The sequence below is a fragment of the Schistocerca cancellata genome, chromosome 12 (genome assembly GCF_023864275.1).
Source record: "Schistocerca cancellata isolate TAMUIC-IGC-003103 chromosome 12, iqSchCanc2.1, whole genome shotgun sequence".
Classification (NCBI taxonomy): Eukaryota; Metazoa; Arthropoda; class Insecta; order Orthoptera; family Acrididae; genus Schistocerca; species Schistocerca cancellata.
The window spans coordinates 76,343,897-76,365,193 of record NC_064637.1 but is presented as its reverse complement, the minus strand read 5'-3'; the positions used below and the strand labels follow the sequence as shown (position 1 = coordinate 76,365,193).

The window sequence follows — 21,297 nt, the reverse complement described above, 5'->3', positions numbered from 1 at the left end:
TTTGAACACAAAACAGTACTTGGGGTGAAGTGACTAATAATTGTAAGCAGACGAACAGTTCCAAACGGAGGTTAATCACGAAATGGTAACGGCGGCTGAAGACTTGTGATAAAATCGAATCAACACAAATATGATCGAAGGCAGAATGCGTCTGCAACGAAAGCTTACACTGTTCGAAAATGTTACTAGCTAGTAATCACACAAAGCACTACGCTACAAAAAAGTTTATGTACTGACAGGACAGTCCCAGGATCAACTATCGTGAACAAGGCTCTGAGTGAGTGACAGTCCAGTATTAATGTTCCAGTATAACGAAGATATACACTACTGGCAATTAAAACTGTTACACCAAGAAGAAATGCAGATGATAAACGGGTGTTCATTGCACAAATATATTATACTAGATGTGGTGTCACCGCCAGACACCACACTTGCTAGGTGGTAGCTTTTAAATCGGCCGCGGTCCGCTAATATACGACGAACCCGCGTGTCGCCACTGTCAGTAATTGCAGACCGAGCGCCACCACACGGCAGGTCTAGAGAGACCCCAGTTGTACAGCCTACGTTGCTAGTCATGGTTCACTGAGAATTACGCTCTCATTTGCCGAGATGATAGTTAGCATAGCCTTCAATTACATTTACTACGACCTAGCAAGGCGCCATTACCAGTATAGATATTGAGATTCTATTAATGTATCATCAAGAGCGATGTTCTACAAATGTGGATTAAAGTTAAGTATTCCAGAGGCTACGTACTTTTCTTTATAGCATTCATTACGTATCCTGTTTCAGACCTCACGCCAGCCTGCGTGAGTTTAAGCGCGTGCCTTTCGGCTTCCTCTCATTGTGTCTAGGCTGTCTTGTCTAGACATAACACTAGAACTGACATTTGATTACATTTTCACGCAATTTGGGTACATAGATCCCGAGAAATCAGTACCCAGAACAACCACCTCTGGCCGTAATAACGGACTTGATACTCCTGGGCATTGAGTCAGAGCTTGGATGGCGTGTACAGGCACAGCTGCCCATGCAGCTTCAACACGATAGCACAGTTCGTCAAGAGTAGTGACTATTGTGACGAGCCAGTTGCTCGGCCACCATTTACCAGACGTTTTCAATTGGTGAGAGATCTGGAGAATGTGCTGGCCACGGCAGCAGTGGAACATTTTCTGTATCCAGAAACGCCCGTACAGGACCTGCAACATGCGGTCGTGCATTATCCTGCTGAAATGTAGGGTTTCGCAGGGATCCAATGAAGGGTAGAGCCAAGGGTCGTAACGCATCTGATATGTACGTCCACTGTTCAAAGTGCCGTCAATGCGAACAAGAGGTGACCGAGACACGTAACCAATGGCACCCCATACCATCACGCCAGCTGATACGCCAGTATGGCGATGACGAATATGCGATTCTTATGTGCGTTCACCGCGATGTCGCCAAACACAGATGCGAGGATCATGATGCTGTGAACACAACCTGGATTCATCCGAAAAAATGACGTTTTGGGCATTCGTGCACCTAGGTTCGTCGCAGGCGCTCCTGTCTGTGATGCAGCGTCAAGCGTGATACGACGCCGTTGGGATCCAGCGCGGCGCTCCGTATTACCCTCCTGAACCCACCGATTCCATATTCTGCTAACAGTCATTGGATCTCGACCAGCGCGAGCCAATGTCTCGATACGATAAACCGCAATCGCGATAGGCTACAATCCGACCTTTATCAAAGTCGGAAACGTGATGGTACGCATTTCTCCTCCTTACACGAGGCATCACAAGAACGTTTCACCAGGCAACGCCGGTCAACTGCTGTTTGTCTATCGGTTGGAAGCATTCCTCATGTCAGCACATTGTAGGTGTCGCCACCGGCGCCAACCTTGTGTGAATGCTCTGAAAAGATAATCATTTGCATATCACAGCATCTTCTTCCTGTCGGTTAAATTTCGCGTCTGAAGCACGTCATCTTCGTGGTGTAGCAATTTTAATGGCCAGTAGTGTAGTTAAGTCCGGTGTATCGCAAATGGAACACACCGGAATTCGTAGAAGCTCACTCGCAGAAACACTTACACGAAGCATTCCATTGTAATCTCTGCCGTTCGAAAGGGAGCTGCTGAATGAAGAACTCTGTCCGAAAAGGCCTTGGAAAGCCCAATGGTACCGACCGGCCGTCGTGTCATCCTCAGCCGACAGTCGTCACTGGATGCGGATATGGAGGGGCATGTGGTCAGCACACCGCTCTCCCGGTCGTAGGTTAAAGACCGGAACCGCTACTTCTCAGTCAAGTAGCTCACCAGTTTGCCTCACAAGGGCTGAGTGCACCCCACTTGCCAACAGCGCTCGGCAGACCGGATGGTCACCCATCCAAGTGCTAGCCCAGCCCGACAAATTCGGTGATCGGACGGGAAAAGGTGTTACCACTACGGCAAGGCCGTTGGCGCTGGATGAAGAAAGGGATAAAAATTCGCGCCTCGTCTAAGAAGACCACTCGAAGTGGACTGCCTGCTCAGAGCCCATGGCCCCGGCATTACAATCAGCGTTGCTTCCTGTCAGTTGGCCAGAGCAGGAAAGAACTGGTGCTTCGGTCGCCGTCAGCTTGTCAGCCCTCGAATATTACCTGTAAGAAAGCAGACTGCCCGCGTAACTACGATATAATGTGAGTTGCAGGGCGTAATACCACTATACGGCTCAAGAGAAATTCCAAAGCTAAACACAGAGAGTGCGGATGGGTGGAAATAGAGCTTGAACATCCCTCACGAGGGTAATGAATCGTCTGATGACGTGATACGATAAGTGATGGTAATAGATATGGAAGACATAGGGGATTTAGTTTAAGACAGAGTCTACGATGAAATGAGCTACAGTGGATCCATAACATTTCTTCGTGGTTCCTAAAATCGCTAGAGGAAGTGGGGAACCATACGACTACTCAGGATGGTGTGTACAACCGATGAATCTGCAGACATACTATCAGACTTCAGGAAATATGCACTACTGGCCATTAAAAAAATGCTACACCACGAAAGTGACGTGCTACTGACGCGAAATTTAACCGACAGGAAGAAGATGCTTTGATATGCAAATGATTAGCTTTTCAGACCATTCACACATGGTTGGCGCCGGTGGCGACACCTCCAACGTGCTGACATGGGGAAAGTTTCCAACCGATTTCTCGTACACAAACAGCAGTTGACCGGCGTTGCCTGGTGAAACGTTGCTGTGATGCGTCGTGTAAGGAAGAGAAACATCTACCATCACATTTCCGACTTTTATAAAGGTCAGATTGTAGCCTATCGCGATTGCGGTTTATCATATCGCGACATTGCTGCTCGCGTTGGACGAGATCCAATGACTGTTAGCCGACTATGGAATCGGTAGGTTCAGGAGGGTAATACGGAACGCCGTGCTGGATCCCAACGGCCTCGTATCACTAGCAGTCGAGATGACAGGCATCTTATCCGCATGGCTGTAACGGATCGTGCAGCCACGTCTCGATCCCTGAGCCAACAGATGGGGATGTTTGCAAGACAACAACCATGTACACGAACAGTTCGACGACGTTTGTAGCAGCATCGACTATCAGCTGGAGACCATGGCTGCGGTTACCCTTGACGCAGCATCACAGACAGGAGCGCCTGCGATGGTGTACTCAACGACGAACCTGGGAGCACGTATGGCAAAATGTAATTTTTTCGGATGAATCCAGGTTCTGTTTACAGCATCACGATGGTCGCATTCGTGTTTGGCGATATCGCGGTGAACGCATATTATTGGAAGAGTGTATTCGTCATCGCCATACTGGCGTATCACCCGGCGTGATGGTATGGGGTGCCATTGGTTACACGTCTCGGCCACCTCTTATTCGCATTGACGGCACTTTGAACAGTGGACGTTACATTTAAGATGTGTTACGACCTGTGGCTCTACCCTTCATTCGATCCCTGAGAAACCCTACATTTCAGCAGGATAATGCACGACAGCATGTTGCAGGTCCTGTACTGGCCTTTCTGGGCACAGAAAATGTTCGACTGCTGCCCTGTCCAGGAAATTCTCCAGATCTCTCACCAAATGAAAACGTCTGGTCAATGGTGGCCGAGCAACTGGCTCGTCACAATACGCCAGTCACTACACTTGATGAACTGTGGTATCGTGTCGAAGCTGCATGGGCAGCTGTACCTGTACACACCATCCAAGCTCTGTTTGACTCAATGCCCAGGCGTATCAAGGCCGTTATTACGGCCAGAGGTGGTTGTTCTGGGTGCTGATTTCTCAGGATCTATGCACCCAAATTGCCTGAAAATGTAGTCACATGTCAGTTCTAGTGTAATATATTTGTCCACTGCATTTCGTCTTGGTGTAGCAATTTTAATGGGCTGTAGTGTATGTGAGCAGTGCTGCGGCTCGCGTTGGTGCTGTTTGTAGGTTTCCACCCTCTGTTGCAGGCCAGACGGTATCGTTTAGTTGGCATTGTTGCGGGTGGTTGTCTTTCTTCTCATGTTGACTGACACCACAACGTTTCGCAAGCGTTGCCTGTCCGCTAGTGGCAGCAGCAGCGGTTATCGATATGTAGCAACTGTTGCTCTATCTTTCGGGCGACGTCGTTGTTTTTGTGGGTCGTGTGAGTGGGCCAGTTCGGTCGGGGACTCAGGAGGAGCGAGATCCGCCCAATGCGAGAACACGTCGGAACTGCTGCCGGCACGCATGGACTGCCGGATGGAAGGGCTGTGGTTACGAGGGTGCACGGCCTCGTCGTAAACCGGGGCCAGCCAGCTTTAAGATGAGTGCATTTCAGTCCAAGGACAGCGAAGTCAGTCACCCGTGTGGGTCCCGTAATACGTATGTGATGTTGTGAGAGATCATCATTGCGCCGTCATGTGCAGTTTGGTGGATCTGCGTACCACTTAGTATTTGAAGACCCTACTGCGTAAAAAGCACTTGGCTCAGTGACTAGACGATGTGGTTACTCAACTGTGAATTAATAAAGCAGTGAAGAAATTTGGTTCATTCTGTCAACCGTCGTCAGAGTTGTCGCAGTGAGTTCAGTGTGCGTTTGTGTGCCTCACCCATTTGGTACTTGGTTTTGGCTAGCTTTGCGATTGTTTCCGCAATGACGTGTGATTTCTGATTCTGGTTGGTTACATTTCGGTTCTGCCTCGCACGTAAATCGAGTGGGGTTTCAGTTATTGTTAGTTTGTGTGGTGTTATGTACTGTGACTTGTTTGTTCAGATTTTCGGATTTGTGGAATCGGACGGAAATCTGGTAGTGGTTCCTTTCTCGTTCCGGGCGCTCGAAACACAGTATTGTGGGGACGTAGAACAGACCGCCTGTCGGCTTATTGTTCCATCGTTGCATTTGGTTTTTCGGACATCAGGTATGAAGTGTTGGCAGAAGAGCCAACACTGTGTTGCTAGAGGAGGCCGAAATGCACGCGTTTAATTACACGCTGACTGGCGTGAGGTTTGGAACAGTTAAGGGAATTAACAGTAGCAAATAAAGTACGTAGTTGATATAATACTTAACTTTAATCCACAATTGGTGTACATCGCTGTTGACGGTACATGTTATAATCTCAATATCAAATGCTATGGCGCCTCGCTAGGTCGTAGCAAATGACGTAGCTGAAGGCTATGCTAACTATCGTCTCGGCAATTGAGAGCGTAGTTGTCAGTGATCCATCTCTGGCTAAGTCGGCTGTGCAACTGGGGCGAGTGCTAGTACGTCTCTCTAGACCTGCCGTGTGGCGGCGCTCGGTCTGCCATCACTGACAGTGGCGACACGCGGGTCCGTCGTATACTAGGGGACCGCGGCCGATTTAAAAGCTACCACCAAGCAAGTGTGGTGTCTGGCGGTGACACCACAAGGTAGCTGCAGCAAGATCGTCATTAGTCATTCGTTAGACTGCCACTAGTATGTGTTACCATCTTGTGAAGTGAATGCAACTCTTTGCTGGCTATCTCATCCCTCTCGCGGAAGTGTCTGTTGCCGGACCTTCTCAGAGGTCGATTTCTGGGAGCACCGTCTGTGGCTGGTCCTTTTGTTTTACTATTGTATTATTTATTACCATACCTTGTAATGCCTACATTAAAGGTTGTGTATGTCTAGTTAATAGTTCTGGTTGCCTTCTGCAATAAATCTATCAGTATAAGGGTTGTGTTACCAGGTTATTTCACCCGTTTGGTGGGCAGTTGCTTGTTTCTTTAATTAACCTTTGCTTGCATTTGCTGTTTTACACCAGCCATGATTGTGGTTACTTGCTTTGAAAAAAAAAGTTCGATATTTGTATTTTAGCAGTAAGCCTTAAAACCTTATTTACTGCCATTCCTGGCGTTTGATACCTTCTGCTGTGTTTGTGGCCACTTACTTTTAATATTTCAATACCTGCAAGTTGTAATTGCAGCGAGTTCTTAAGCATTCTTAATTTATTGCCATTCTTGACGTGTAAGGCCTTCAGCCGCGATCACAGTGGCTTTTTTTTAACATTATCTGTATTTTATGGTGATTTACTAAATTGTAACCCGCTTAAAACACTATTATTTACACGGGTGTTCATTCCTTCATTAATAACGCGTGGTATTTTCTTTTATTTATTGTTGGGTCTGGAATTACTGTTTTAAAAATAAATATGTGTAACTGTAAAAGGCAGCCAATAGTAACTGATTACGTTCCCGTCCACAATCGTAAACGAATCCTACCTTCCCTTGACTACTAAGGGTCTCAATATGATCCACATAGTCCCAAAGATAGGAAGGGGCCGGCCAGTGTGGCCAAGCGGTTCTAGGCGCTTCAGTCTGGAACCGCGCGACCGCTACGGTCGCAGGTTCGAATCCTGCCTCGGGCATGCATGTGTGTGATGTTCTTAGGTTAGTTAGGTTTAAGTAGTTCTAAGTTCTAGGGGACTGATGACCTCAGAAGTTAAGTCCCTTAGTGATCAGAGCCATTTGATAGGAAGGATAAGCGTGATAATAATCGCACAGTCAGCTTAACAACTCACGCTGCTTCCATGCTAGAAGTATAATTCACAGAGGAATGGGAAAGAAAAGAGAATCTTCTGTGTGCGGATCAGTTTGCCTTCAGAAAGCTAGGGGCATCAGAGAGGCAGTCATTGCGTTTTGATTGAAAATGGTAGCAAGCAAAAAAATATGTTAGACAAGTTCATAGTTTCATTTTCGACCATGAAACAGCGTTCGACAAGGTAAAAATGTGAGAGAACTCTGAGAAAAATAGGAGTAATGTGGAAAGACGGGTAATATTGAGTGTATACAAACCCAAGAGAGAACAATAAGAACGGAACACGAAGAACGAACTGCTCGGAATGAAAGGAGTGTATGACAAGGACACAGTTTTTCTCCCTTACTGTTTTGTCAGTACATTGAAGAAGTACTGCAGAAGTAAAAAAAGGGCTCACGAGTAGGATTACTGTTCGGGATGAAAGGATATCGGTGGTAAGATTCGCTGACAACACTGCTGTTCTCAGTGGAAGTGTAGAAGAATTACAGGAAGGGCTGAATGAAATGAACAATCTTACTTACGGACGTGAAGCATAGGCAACAACAAGACACTAAGAAAGTGGAACACAGGCCAAAGAAATGAGGTTTCTAAGAAGAGTGGAAAGATGTTCAATGGAAGACCGATAAATAAATGAAGACATAAATAAATATTTAAGAAAATATAACATAATCGAGAAAATAAAGGAAAATAGGAGAAAATGGAAGGAACATGTAGACAGCATGGTTGGAGGAAGAGTCCTGGTAAACGCTCTAAATTATAAATGTTCTCGAAGGAGAAGTATAGGAAGACCATGCAAGAGAGGGGTACTGCAACAGGCAATTTGCCTAATTCGCGCAATGGACAAGAAGAAGAAGAAGAAGAAGAAGAAGAAGAAGAAGAAGAAAGGAATAACAACAACAACAACATTAACACTGAGTTATGTGAAAAACTGCTGCATCTTGTCTGAGGTACTAATTTATTACGTCTTTACAGATAGCTCTTCGCAACAGATTTCGCAGGCACTACAAAAATATGCCACTGAGTGTACCTGCAAAGTTGTGTCACTGTACGACACACAGCGCAGGAGATACGAAGTTATAGAGGTTGAGCTGTGTGAAACTGGAAGTGCAGGACGAAGTTAATTGTGGAGCAGGTAAAATATCCGTAGAAATATGTTAAATACACTTGAAATACGAGAAACGGACGTACTTTGGCAGACCCACGGCTAAAATGCTGCTCCTAAACCCCTGAATTGATTTCTATCAAACGTCGTACACATACTACTTGCTGTCTGGAAAGAAGTACTGTGGCTGGGGGGAGGGTGGAGGGTGGTAAGAGCCACCCCCTATGGGACTATATGGAGATGGTATCTGTTCTTTCGGACATACCATTGCTTATCAAAGCCTGGAACCAGCTAATGGTCTGCACTTCATTGCAATTTCATCAAAAATGGTTCAGATGGCTGTAAGCACTATGCGACTTAAAATCTAAACATCAGTCCCCTAGACATAGAACTACTTAAACATAACTAACCTAAGGACATCACACACATCCATGCCCGAGGCGGGATTCGAACCTGCGAACGTAGCAGCAGCGCGAATCCAGACTGAAGCGCCTAGAACCGCTTTGCCACAGCGGCGGCTGCAATTTCATCAAACAAATGTGTTCAAATGTGTGTGAAATCTTATGGGACTTAACTGCTAAGGTCATCAGTCCCTATCCGGCCGCGGTGGCCGTGCGGTTCTAGACGCTGCAGTCCGGAACCGCAGGACTGCTACGGTCGCAGGTTCGAATCCTGCCTCGGGCATGGATGTGTGTGATGTCCTTAGGTTAGTTAGGTTTAAGTACTTCTAAGTTCTAGGGGACTGATGACCTAAGATGTTAAGTCCCATAGTGCTCAGAGCCATTTGAACCATTTGTTTTTCTTCAGTCCCTATACACTACTTAATCTAAATTATCCCAAGGACAAACACACACACCCATGCCCAATGGGGGACTCGAACCTCCGCTGAGACTGCAATTTCATCCGATGGGACTGGCGGTGATCATGTGGAGAGAGGAGGAGGGAAGGAAGAGATGAAAACACACACACACACACACACACACACACACACACACACACACACACACACACACCCGCGCGCGCGCGCACAGAGAGACAGACAGACAGAGAGAGAGAGAGAGAGAGAGAGAGAGAGAGAGAGATAGAGGGGGGGGGGGTGGAAGAGGACACGGACATAGATATGATGGAGGAAGAGATGTGCATGGTAAAGGGAGGGAGAGTGGACAAAGCTTGAGAAGAGGAGGAGGAAATAAAGAGAAAGGGAATAGGAGATAGAGGGAGAAAGGAGGAGAGGGGCAGGAGTAGAGGTACAGAAAGTGTGGGGAAGAGCAGATTGACAGAGAGGTACTGGAACACAGAGGCTGCAGGGAGCGCAAGAGGTATCTCTGTTAATAGCAAAATATTCCAACTGGCCCCAAGTTCCAAAGTAAGGTAATTCGTAGATTGGGTACTAACTGTACTTAGTAAAAGAAAAAGCGTCTTCAGGCCAGGAGTGGCCTACCGGGACCATCCGACCGCCGTGTCATCCTCGGTGGAGGATGCGGATAGAAGGGGCGTGGGGTCAGCACACCGCTCTCCCGGTCGTAAGATGGTATTCTTGACCGAAGCCGCTACTATTCGGTCGAGTAGCTCCTCAATTGGCGTCACGAGGCTGAGTGCACCCCGAAAAATGGCAACAGCGCTTGGCGGCCTAGATGGTGACCCATCCAAGTGCCGACCACGCCCGACAGCGCTTAACTTCGGCGATCTCACGGGAACCGGTGTAGCCACTGCGGCAAGGCTGTTGCCAACTTACTTAGTAAAATGTGAAAATCAAAGATAAAGCAAATAAAAATATATAACAATATGTAAACGTAGGCTTCCGCGGCCGTTGTCGTAGTCAGTCAAATTCTTCTCAGCAGTTAGCAATACACTCTGATGAAGGCGTCTTGCAACAGTCGCCGAAACGTCGGGATTTTATAGATGACAATGCTGCCTCAATCCCACAAGAATTTTGCTGACTATATAACAATAATTACTTACAAATACTTTGTCAATATTTTATTAAAACCTAATGAAAATGTTTTTAAAATCCCTGCCACCTACCGCCCATCATGAAAGCTGAAACTCCTACGAATGGGCAGCGCAGACCATATTGACCACAACTGCTCTAATGGATGACGATGATGATGATGATTATATTTGGTTTGTGTGGCGCTCAACTACCCGTTTATATGTGCCCGTACAAATACCCTTCCTTTGCTCAGTCCAAACTCGTCACTTTGATGAGTGATAATTAAATGATGGGGACAACACAAACACCCAGTCATCTCGAGGCAGGTGAAAATCCCTGACTCCACCGGTAGTCGAACACGGGACCCCGCGCTCGGGAAGCGAGAACGCGACCGCGAGACCACCAGCTGCAGACCTGGCCCAATGGAATTAAAATAAATATCTACCGGGGCAGCACCAGGTGTTCAGCTTGTAGATCGAATGAACGTAAAAAGTTAATATAGTAACTTTATTTTTTCGTGGTTATATTTACAAATTTACGACTGTAGGTCGTAAAGGGCTGGTTAGGGCGGCAGGCCGCAGGCTGTGTGCTGTACTCACGCTGCACGCGTCCCGGCCGCCCTGGCCCCCGGCACACAGCATGCCTTCTCCCAGCAGTCCCGGCAGCTGGCGCCGGCAGTCCTCCGCCCCCACCACGGGCACCTCCACGTAGCGCAGCGTCTCCCTCGGCTTCACGCCCTTCTGTCAACAGCAGAAAGAAAAACCTTGTCAACGACGTCGCCTATGGATTAAACAACAGTGGTAGCATCTCTAAATTGAGCCTTTGCATTTCCCTTTGAATAGGAAGGTAGGGCAGAGGGTGTGCTACTGTGAATAGTTCAGTGACCGGGTTGTTCTAATCAGAATCGACAGCAGACCAACACCGACAACGATAGTTCAGGTATACATGCCGACGTCGCAAGCTGAAGATGAACAGATAGAGAAAGTGTATGAGGATATTGAAAGGGTAATGTAGTATGTAAAGGGGGACGAAAATCTAATAGTCATGGGCGACTGGAATGCATTTGCAGGGGAAGGAGTAGAAGAAAAGGTTACAGGAGAATATGGGCTTGGGACAAGGAATGAGAGAGGAGAAAGACTAATTGAGTTCTGTAACAAGTTTCAGCTAGTAATTGCGAATACCCTGTTCAAGACGAGGAGGTATACTTGGAAAAGGCCGGGAGATACGGGAAGATTTCAATTAGATTACATCATGGTCAGACAGAGATTCCGAAATCAGATACTGGATTGTAAGGCGTACCCAGGAGCAGATATAGACTCAGATCACAATATAGTAGTGATGAAGAGTAGGCTGAAGTTCAAGACATTAGTCAGGAAGAATCAATACGCAAAGAAGTGGTATACGGAAGTACTAAGGAATGACGAGATACGTTTCAAGTTCTCTAACGCTATAGATACAGCCGGATAGAGTAGCATGGAGAGCTGCATCAAACCAGTCTCAGGACTGAAGACAACAACAACAACAATAGATACAGCACTAAGGAATAGCGCAGTAGGCAGTACAGTTGAAGAGGAATGGACATCTCTAAAAAGGGCCATCACAGAAGTTGGGAAGGAAAACATAGGTACAAAGAAGGTAGCTGCGAAGAAACCATGGGTAACAGAAGAAATACTTCAGTTGATTGATGAAAGGAGGAAGTACAAACATGTTCCGGGAAAATCAGGAATACAAAATGGTTCAAATGGCTCTGAGCACTATGGGACTTAACATCTGAGGTCATCAGTCCCCTAGGCTTAGAACAAACCTAACTAGCTTAAGGACATCACACATATCCATGTCCGAGGCAGGATTCGAACCTGCGACCGTAGCAGCAATGCGGTTCCGGACTGAAGCGCCTAGAACCGTTCGGCCACAGCAGATGGCTAACAAACATGGAATTTGAGTAATAGAGCATGTGGTAAACAAACAAACAAACCATGGAATTTCTACCTTGTAATATAGTTAATTACGTAAAACATGGTGCACTATATAGGCGAGTAGTAATATGTATCGTGAAAAAACTGCAACAACACTATGCAAATGTTCCCAAGAGTCCATCACATCACCACAGCCAATCAAGAGAAGCACAACCCAACGAAATGTTGGGGTTAGGGAAGGAACATGGATGCATCTGTGGAGCCAACAGCACATGAGGCATTATTCAGACTGGATAGGGGTGGCAATAGAGTGGGTGGCAAAGATTGGAGGGAGGGGGATTCAGGGGCTGGGGATGGTCTGAGAATTGGATACCGAAAGGGGCCTGGGCGGAAACCAAAAATCATATGGTTATTGGACTGAGATGCATACTAACTGACGAATATAAATAAAATCTTTGTAGAGTCCTTGTTATAAAAGTTACTGAAGTGCTAACAAAACATGTGTTTTACATATAGTGGTTACAGAATGTTTGAAAAAATTTACCATGACTATGGCTCCAGCCAGAATAGAAATTATCTTCACGGAGTTCCTTTACTGCAGAAATAGTAGCTCACAGTTCTAGATGTTAGGCTGACAAGTGTCAGCAGTGGTCACTTACGAAGGTGGTGACGCCCCAGCCGCTGACGTTGCACGACGTGCCGGGGGCGGGACTCCTGTGTGCCAGCGCCAGCGGATGCACCAGCACTTCCTCCCCCACTGGGATGAGCTGCTTCAACTGCAACAGCGGAATTCGCAGAGGGACAAAACATCAAATCCCTCACTCAGTTTCTCTTTTTATTTCCCAACTACTGTTAATGATTTTAGATAAGAAAGAAAAGCGAACGCCGTCCGAACGGGCCTTGAAGACCCAACGGCACCGACCGGCCGCCGTGTCATCCTCAGCCCTTAGGCATCACCGGATGCGGATACTGACAAGGGAGCCTCCCCTCAGATTTAGTTATAAGTTGCCACAGTGGATAGGCCTTTAAAAACTGAACACAGATCAATCGAGAAAACAGGAAGAAGTTGTGTTGAACTACGAAAAAAGTAAGCAAAATATACAAACTGAGTAGTCCATACGCAAGATAGGCAACATCAAGGAAACTGTGAGCTGAGGAGTGCCGTGGTCCCGTGGTTAGCGTGAACAGCCGCGGAACGAGAGGTCCTTGGTTCAAGTCTTCCCTCGAGTGAAAACTTTAATTTTTTATTTTCAGTTTACGTGACAAACTCTTATGTTTTGATCACTTTATTGGGAGTGATTATTCCAGGACATGTTCAGATTTGATTGGACATATGCGGGATTTGACGGTCTGCACACGGAAAAATTTGAAAACGTTAAAAACATATGTTTTGATAGAGCACAGGGAAAACTGGGCGACTGTGAAACTGTTGCATTCATTTGTTGCAGTTTATGCGACAAATTCTTATGTTTTCATCACTTTTTTGGGAGTGATTATCACATCCATAAGATCAAATTAGGTGGGTCGACAACATACTCCTGTGATGTGACGCACATGCCGTCACCAGTGTCGTATTGAATATATCAGACGTGTTTTCCTGTGGAGGAATCGGTTGACCTATGACCTTGCGACCAAATGTTTTCGGTTCCCATTGGAGAGGCACGTCCTTTCGTCTACTAGTCGCACGGTTTTGCGGTGCGGTCGCAAAACACAGACACTGAACATATTACATTGAACAGAGACTTCAGTTAATGAACGGACAGATCATTACTTTGCGAAAATAAAGAAAATAAACTACTTACTCGAGGGAAGACTTGAACCAAGGACCTCTCGTTCCGCAGCTGCTCACGCTAACCACGGGACCACGGCGCTCCTGAGTCTACGCTATCCCTGATGTTGCCTATGTTGCGTATGGACTACTCATTTGTATATATTGCTTATTTTTTTGATAGTTCCACACAACTTCTTCCTATTTTCTCGATTGATCTGTGTTCAGTTTTTCAAGGCCTATCGACTGTGCCAACTTATAACTAAATGTGAGGGGGGTGCGATGGGGAGGTTCCCTTGTGAGCGGCACGTGGTCAGCACACCGCTCTCCTGGCCGTTGTCACTTATCGTGACTGGAGCCGCTACTTCTCAGCCAAGTAGCTCCTCAATTGGCCACACAAGGGCTTACTGCACCCTGCTTGCCAACAGCGCTCGGCAGACCGGACAGTCACCCACCCATGTGCTAGCCAATCTGGACGTCGCTTAACTTCGGTGATCTGACAGGGACCGCTGTTACCACTGTGGCAAGGCCGTTGCAGGAGACTCATCTGGACCACCCTACATAAGATTTTGTACAGAAACTTTTCCCTGTTCGTATCTGCTGTTAAGCCAAGTGGAGTGTCAGATCTCAGTCTGTCTCCCTAATTTGTTCTGTCTCTCGGTTGGTGTTTGAAGTGTTATTGGGGAATTGGCCAGTCTCCATCCAAGTACTAGGTGGTTTCAATTAAAGTGCAGCTACTCAAAGAGGTCCACTGTGCGCTGAAACTGTCGTATTGCAGCGAAACTTGGTAGATATTCCAAGGTGTTAATGCAGAACCAATTGACACTGGAAAAAAATTAGTTCGAGTTTAGGCTACCAGGTGCAAATCTGGCGCAGTGAATGTAAGAAAGATGTGTAGAAATTTTTCCGTATGTAATGGATTAGGAACGGGACGTGGGCCCGCCGGCCGCGGTGGCCGAGCGGTTCTAGGCGCTACAGTCTGCAAACGCGCGACCGCTAGGGTCGCAGGTTCGAATCCTGCCTCGGGCATGGGTGTGTGTGATGTCCTTAGGTTAGTTAGGTTTAAGTAGTTCTAAGTTCTAGGGGACTGATGGCCACAGATGTTAAGTCCCATAGTTCTCAGAACCTTTTTTTTTTTATCCTTTATTGAGGACTGTGTTATCTGTTAAGATTTAGATTCTTCCCCATTAAAGCCATACTTCTCGCTTTATTGAGGGACATCTCCCTGTTGTACAACTGTACTGATGAGTGTGGGTTAACGATTTGTGTAGATCATCCTTGCATATGGCAACAAGTGTCAGCTCAGCTGTGACCAGTAGTGGGACTAGGTCAGTTCGTCTATCCTTATTCTGCAAGGGCGATTTGTCTCTATTTCATGATGAATTAATGGGAAGCTTTTTTGAAACACCATAATTGTCTTCCAATACGATTCATAAATTCGAAATCTGACGCAAAGTTCGGTACAAACTTCCTCTGTTATGGTACAAAAGCGTGGCGCGGTGAGGCGTGTCATAAATAGGAAGGTCGTCAGACTGCTACCCCCATCCTCTCTTACCGACATTTCACCCCTTGTCTTGACGCCTCTGCGATGGACCATCACACCCAGCGCTCAAATCACGCGGTTTCCTTATAAATGGCCGAGGAAAAGAGTTCAAGTGCACCGCTACTCAGAATCTACAAGAAAAGGCTTTAGGGAGTGGCATAAGATTAATCAGTACAACTACCCTTTACCTTGGAGCGTTGATATCCACACATTTCGTGGTCGAACACGACATTTCACTATGCGGTAAGATGTCGTGTGACTAGGGCTTCCCGTCGGGTAGAGCCATACACCGGTTGCAAGTCTTTCGATTTGACACCATTTCGGTGACTTGCGCGTCGATGGGAATGAAATGATGATGATTAGGACAGCACAACACCCAGTCCCCGAGCGGAGAAAAGTTCCCACCCAGTCGGGAATCGAACCCGGGCCCTTAGGATTGACATTCTGTCGAACTGACCACCATTTTTTCCATTTTGTTCGTTGTTGATCGTTGTGTTTGGTCGTTGCGGACGTCACATGACACCCGTTCAAGTTCGTTTGTTGATCCTTCCACTCAGTTTTTTTTATTACAGAGGCCAACCAGCTCTCTGACCGAACATGATGAGCTACCGTGTCAGCGACCACTAAGCTACCGGGGCGGACGTACAGGATGGAACCACTCGGTGCAACCACCACAGTGAAAAGTGCAAGTGAAGTGCTGAAATAAATGTGGCATTCTTATATAAAATCTCATCGCCATTTAGACAATATGAAATCGGAGTTAGCACTCGAGCTTTCGAAGATTACCACCATCTTCTTTGTCAGGAGATGCTCCTGCCATGAATGAACCCTGTCTTCCCTTCATAGTGTCCTTCAAGCTTGTGAGCAGTTGGGTGATATCACTTCCAACGCGTCATCCAACGAATGAGTCATTATAACTGAACCAAACTTCACTCCCAGCAGACAATCGTCTCCTGACGAAGAAGGTGATCATAACTTTCCAAAGCTTGAATTCTAACACCGATTTCAAGCTGTCTGAACAACGAGGAAATTTTCTACACGCCTATTAATGGTATTCTTGAGATTGAACTCAAACCACATAGTGGTCTTACGATACCGTGTCTCATATGTACGAGGGTGAGTCAAATGAAAACCTTAAATATTTCTGTAAATATTATTTATTGTGCAGAAGTGGTTCAAAGCTGTATCACTTTTGCCGGCCGAAGTGGCCGTGCGGTTAAAGGCGCTGCAGTCTGGAACCGCATGACCGCTACGGTCGCAGGTTCGAATCCTGCCTCGGCATGGATGTTTGTGATGTCCTTAGGTTAGTTAGGTTTAACTAGTTCTAAGTTCTAGGGGACTAATGACCTCAGCAGTTGAGTCCCATAGTGCTCAGAGCCATTTGAACCATTTTGTATCACTTTTCAAAATAATCTCCCCCCACGCTCAATGCAAGTCCTCAAGCGCTTACAAAGTGCGTAAATGCCTTTAGAAAAAAATCTTATGGTAGTCCGTGCAACCACTCTTGCACCACGTGGCGTACCTCTTCATCAGAACGGAACTTCTCTCCTCCCATTGCGTCTTTGAGTGGTCCAAACATATGGAAATCACTTGGGGCAAGGTCTGGTGAGTATGGTGGATGAGGAAGACACTCAAAATGCTGCAACTGTTGTACGGGCAGTGTGGGGCCTTGCATTGTCATGTTGCAAAAGGACACCTGCTGACAGCAATCCATGTCATTTGATTTGATTGCAGGCCGCAGATGATTTTTTAGATCTGTGTATGATGCACTGGTGACAGTGGTCCCTCTAGGCATGTAATGCTCCAAAATGACGCCTTTTTCGTCCCAGAGGAGAGTTAGCATAACCTTCCATGCAGATACTTCTGTTCGAAACTTCTTTGATTTTGGTGATGAGGAATGACGCCATGCCTTGCTCGCTCTCTTCGTTTCCGGTTGGTGGAAGTGAATCAGGGTTTCGTCCCCAGTAACGATTCTTGCAAGGAAGCCATCACCTTCTCGTTCAAAGCACCGAAGAAGTTCTTCACAAGCGTCAACACGTCGTTCTCTCATTTCAGGAGTCAGCTGCCTTGGCACCCATCTTGCAGACACTTTGTTAAACTGGAGAACACCATGCACAATGTGATGTGTAGACCCGTGACTAATCTGTACACACGCTGCAATGTCATTCAGTGTCACTCGGTGGTTTTCCTTCACTATGGCTTCAACTGCTGCAATGTTCTGTGGAGTCACAACTCATTGTGCCTGACCTGGACGAGGAGCATCTTCCACTGAAGTCACACCATTTGCGAACTTCCTACTCCATTCGTAGACTTTCTGCTGTGACAATCATGCATCACCGTGCTGAATCTTCATTCATCGATGAATTTCAGTAGGTTTCACATCTTCACTACGAAAAAACCGAATAACTTCCCTGGTGCAAGTCGCAAGTGGGGCGGCCATCTTTATACTGATACCGCGACGGTATGTGTGCATCTGCACTATGCCGCCAGCTACAGGCCATTCTGCACGCTGTTTGTAGCACGCTTACCAACTTACAGGATAACGGCGCAAAATTTGGACTTTTTATTACAAATTTAAGGTTTTCATTTGACAAACTCTCGTATTTGATATCGGTATCATCCCAAATGACACAAAACTCAATAAGAGTGTCAAAAACTGGAAAGTTTATGCAAAGAAATCATGACTAACGAGACTCGTTTTTCGAGAAGTACGTCACAGCTTGATAACATTCCGTCTACAGCAAGTGTGACTTACCTTGATGACTGCTATATCGTTTTCCATCGTGGCTGCGTTGAACAGAGAGTGCACGAAAATGGCCGCCGCTTGGATCTTCTTGGCGTTTGTGTACTTGATACTCCCAACGGACACCTTCAGCAACTTCGGCGATAGTCTAAAATATATAACGGCTCTGTTGCAAACACTACACCACTACTAGGTAGAGTTCAGTAGCATAATTCCCAAATTCTTAAGCAATATGATTGCACCAGACAAAATTAGAATAAGGCGACATTTTCCATTTTCTCGTATTTATTTTATTTTCTCATGACTAGTTTCTCCTTTTTAAGGCATTTTCAAGTGTTTTTTTTAATAACAGAGAGCAGAGCACCTGTACGAATAGAAATGGTATGAATGTAACTTATTAGAGAAACCGTTCTTTCCAGTATAAAATTGTACAGTATACATTAAAGTAGCAGAACACCTTCGAAGACTTCACGACAGTCATGAAGCGGTGCAACCAATTGTGAGGCTGTGGTTCCGTCAGCAAAGTCGAACATTCTACTGTGACGATATGAACAATCTGGTCTGTCGGTGGGAGAAATGTGTTTGGCGCCAAGGTGACTATGTCGAGAAACAAATATGAAGACATGGAGGATAAAGACGGAGAATGCTAACGAAGTTCGTTTTATCTAAAAAGCTTTAAGACTTTGCACACAGAAAATTCGGAGGTATTTCTTTCCAGCGCGCTCTCCTAGTTCACAGTTTCCTGTGCTATTTGATGTGGCATGTATAACGTGTATGTTGCTGTTCGCTTTCCGTAAATGTCAAGTCTGTGGTTATAGTCATCTCTCTGTATTGTTATGTCCAAGAAGTCTGTCTGTATTTTTATTTCTTTTTCTATGCTGAGTTTGATATTTTTATGTATAATATTTATTGCCTCTATTGGTTCATCTACCATACAGACTATATAATCCACAAATCTTTACCAGTAAAGAATTTTGCTTCATGTCTTCGTGATTAGTTTACAAAAAAATGCATTTTTTACGTGGCCGATGATTATATTGCACTTAACCAGACTATATAATGAAAAATTAATGAAAACACACACACACACACACACACACACACACACACACACACACACACATACACACATACACACACACAGACACAGACATTACAAAGAAACAAACAAAAGAAGACATCCTGGTAAAGCAGACGTACGAAGTAGAGCTCCAGAATGGCACACGTGCAATAACACGATCATAAATCGCAAGTAGAAAGAAATAGTAATTGAATGTTACACAAGTTGCGCTAAAAACGTTGTCTCTCACTTAAAAACATGAGGATAACAAAACACTGTTAACTACTAACAATCTGTAAATATTATATTGCGCGTATGTCATATTGGCCCGATAATAAGCTGCATACCTTAGTTTCGACGGAGAAATAAAAAAAATATTGCGCCAAAGTAATTCGCACACTAATTTATATGAGAAAAATTACCAGAAATTTGCTTGGACTTACATGTAATATGTGTAAGAGTGCCATAAACATTTCTTCTGACATATGATACAACACATCGTTTTTATACGTTTCACAATATTAGCTGCAAGTTGTTTAAAAAAATGGCTCTGAGCGCTATTGGACTTAACTGCTGAGGTCATCAGTCCCCTAGAACTTAAACCTAACTAACCTAAGGACATCACATACACCCATGCCCGAGGCAGGATTCGAACCTGCGACCGCAGCGGTCGCGCGGTTCCAGACTGTAGCGCCTAGACCCGCTCGGCCACTCCGGCCGGCTGCAAGTTGTTTATTTTTCGTCGATTGCATAAGCTTGCTTTGGCATATGTGTCAATATCAAGTGTTCTTGTTGATTTTGTATTTATGTCTTAATAATAGCATTATAAGATTTTATCTTATTCTCACTTCTAAAAGGAGTGATGTCTATAAATCATCTTAGAACATAATTTCTTTTATGTACTATGTTGTTAACACAGGTCACGTCTTTTTTTCCATATCTTTGTTAAGTTCCTGGTAGTGCCGAAATAACGAAGAGTAAAAAATGAAATTACTGCATTATAATACGTAGTAGAAAGAATAGTCTCGACCTGCTTAAAGTACTCAGAGTCTACAAAGCTTATACTAAACCAAAAGCAGACAACATGCGTAAACACACAACACCGAAAAGAGATGACAAAACCAAAGCCAAACCCACTTCTGTACTAACAACTTACATACGCACCATATCACACAAAGTAAACAAATCGTTCAGGAATACGAAGGCACAACTAGTATTTCCCACTACCACTAACTTACGAACCAAGTTGAGAACGTGAAAAAGCGAGGAACCCCCCCTTTTCTAATGGACGAAATGATAATCAAATCAAGACCCCTAAGCTGTCGACAGGCGTTGATATACATCAACGGGGACAGTTGAAAATGTGTGCCTCGAGCGGAATTCGAACCCGGGATATCCTGCTTACATGGCAGACGCTCTATCCATCTGAGCCACCGAGGGCACAGAGGATAGTGCGATTGCAGGGATTTATCACTTGCACGCTCCCCGTGAGACTCACATCCCCAAACTTAACGTCCACGCACTACATTCGTTGTGCCCCTGTCCATTACACTCATTACTCGCGGCAGACAGTCTTACCGAGTCCCGTAAGAGTTAGGTCAATGCGTGTGCATCCAGCACAGAAGAAGAAGGCTCGAAAGAACATATACAATCTTCATATATTTTCTAATCAACGTGTACACAGAATTTCCTGCGACGACTGTGGTAGTATTTAGATTGGAAAAACAGGACGAAGTTTTGGTATCAGATTTCAAGAACATGCGAGAGATTGTGAAAGCAACCAATCAAGTTTTTACCTACACTTACGAAAAAGTCGCAGAGCGAACACAATCGAAAAGGCTTCAAAATTCTACGTAGGATACCGAAAGGTCAAACCATTAATATCCTGGAAGAAGCAGACATTTATACACACTCAGATAGATAACCGAATGACATCCTAAACGAACAGACGGACCTCAAACATAAAAATTATCCGGTAAATTTTATTGACACAACAGAAAAAGAAACGGGATGAGCACAACACGATGAAAAAAGCTCCACTCACCACATAAAGATTATTTATTTATTTGGCCTCCGGCAGCTACCGGCCCTTTAGCCAGCTAAACGTTTAATTATTAAATTCCAGAAAGGAGCCATAAAGATAACAACCAAAATTCTAGTCGAGCTCATTGTAAAGATCTGTTCAAAACACTGGGGTTTTTAAGTGTTCCATGTGAGTACATTTACC

General features: G+C 45.3%; 1 protein-coding gene across 1 annotated transcript in view; it reads right to left on the bottom strand.

The window, feature by feature from the left end:
* LOC126109471 (trypsin alpha-3-like) overlaps window positions 1-21,297 on the bottom strand; it is a 76,522-nt gene that overhangs the window by 40,895 nt on the left and 14,330 nt on the right. Inside the window, exons 2-4 of the mRNA XM_049914499.1 lie at window positions 18,023-18,158; window positions 12,616-12,732; window positions 10,640-10,780 (exon numbers count right to left, since the gene is read on the bottom strand). Of these exons, the coding sequence (XP_049770456.1) occupies window positions 10,640-10,780; window positions 12,616-12,732; window positions 18,023-18,049 (285 nt within the window). The 5' untranslated portion in view covers window positions 18,050-18,158. The remainder of the gene's footprint in view (window positions 1-10,639; window positions 10,781-12,615; window positions 12,733-18,022; window positions 18,159-21,297) is intronic.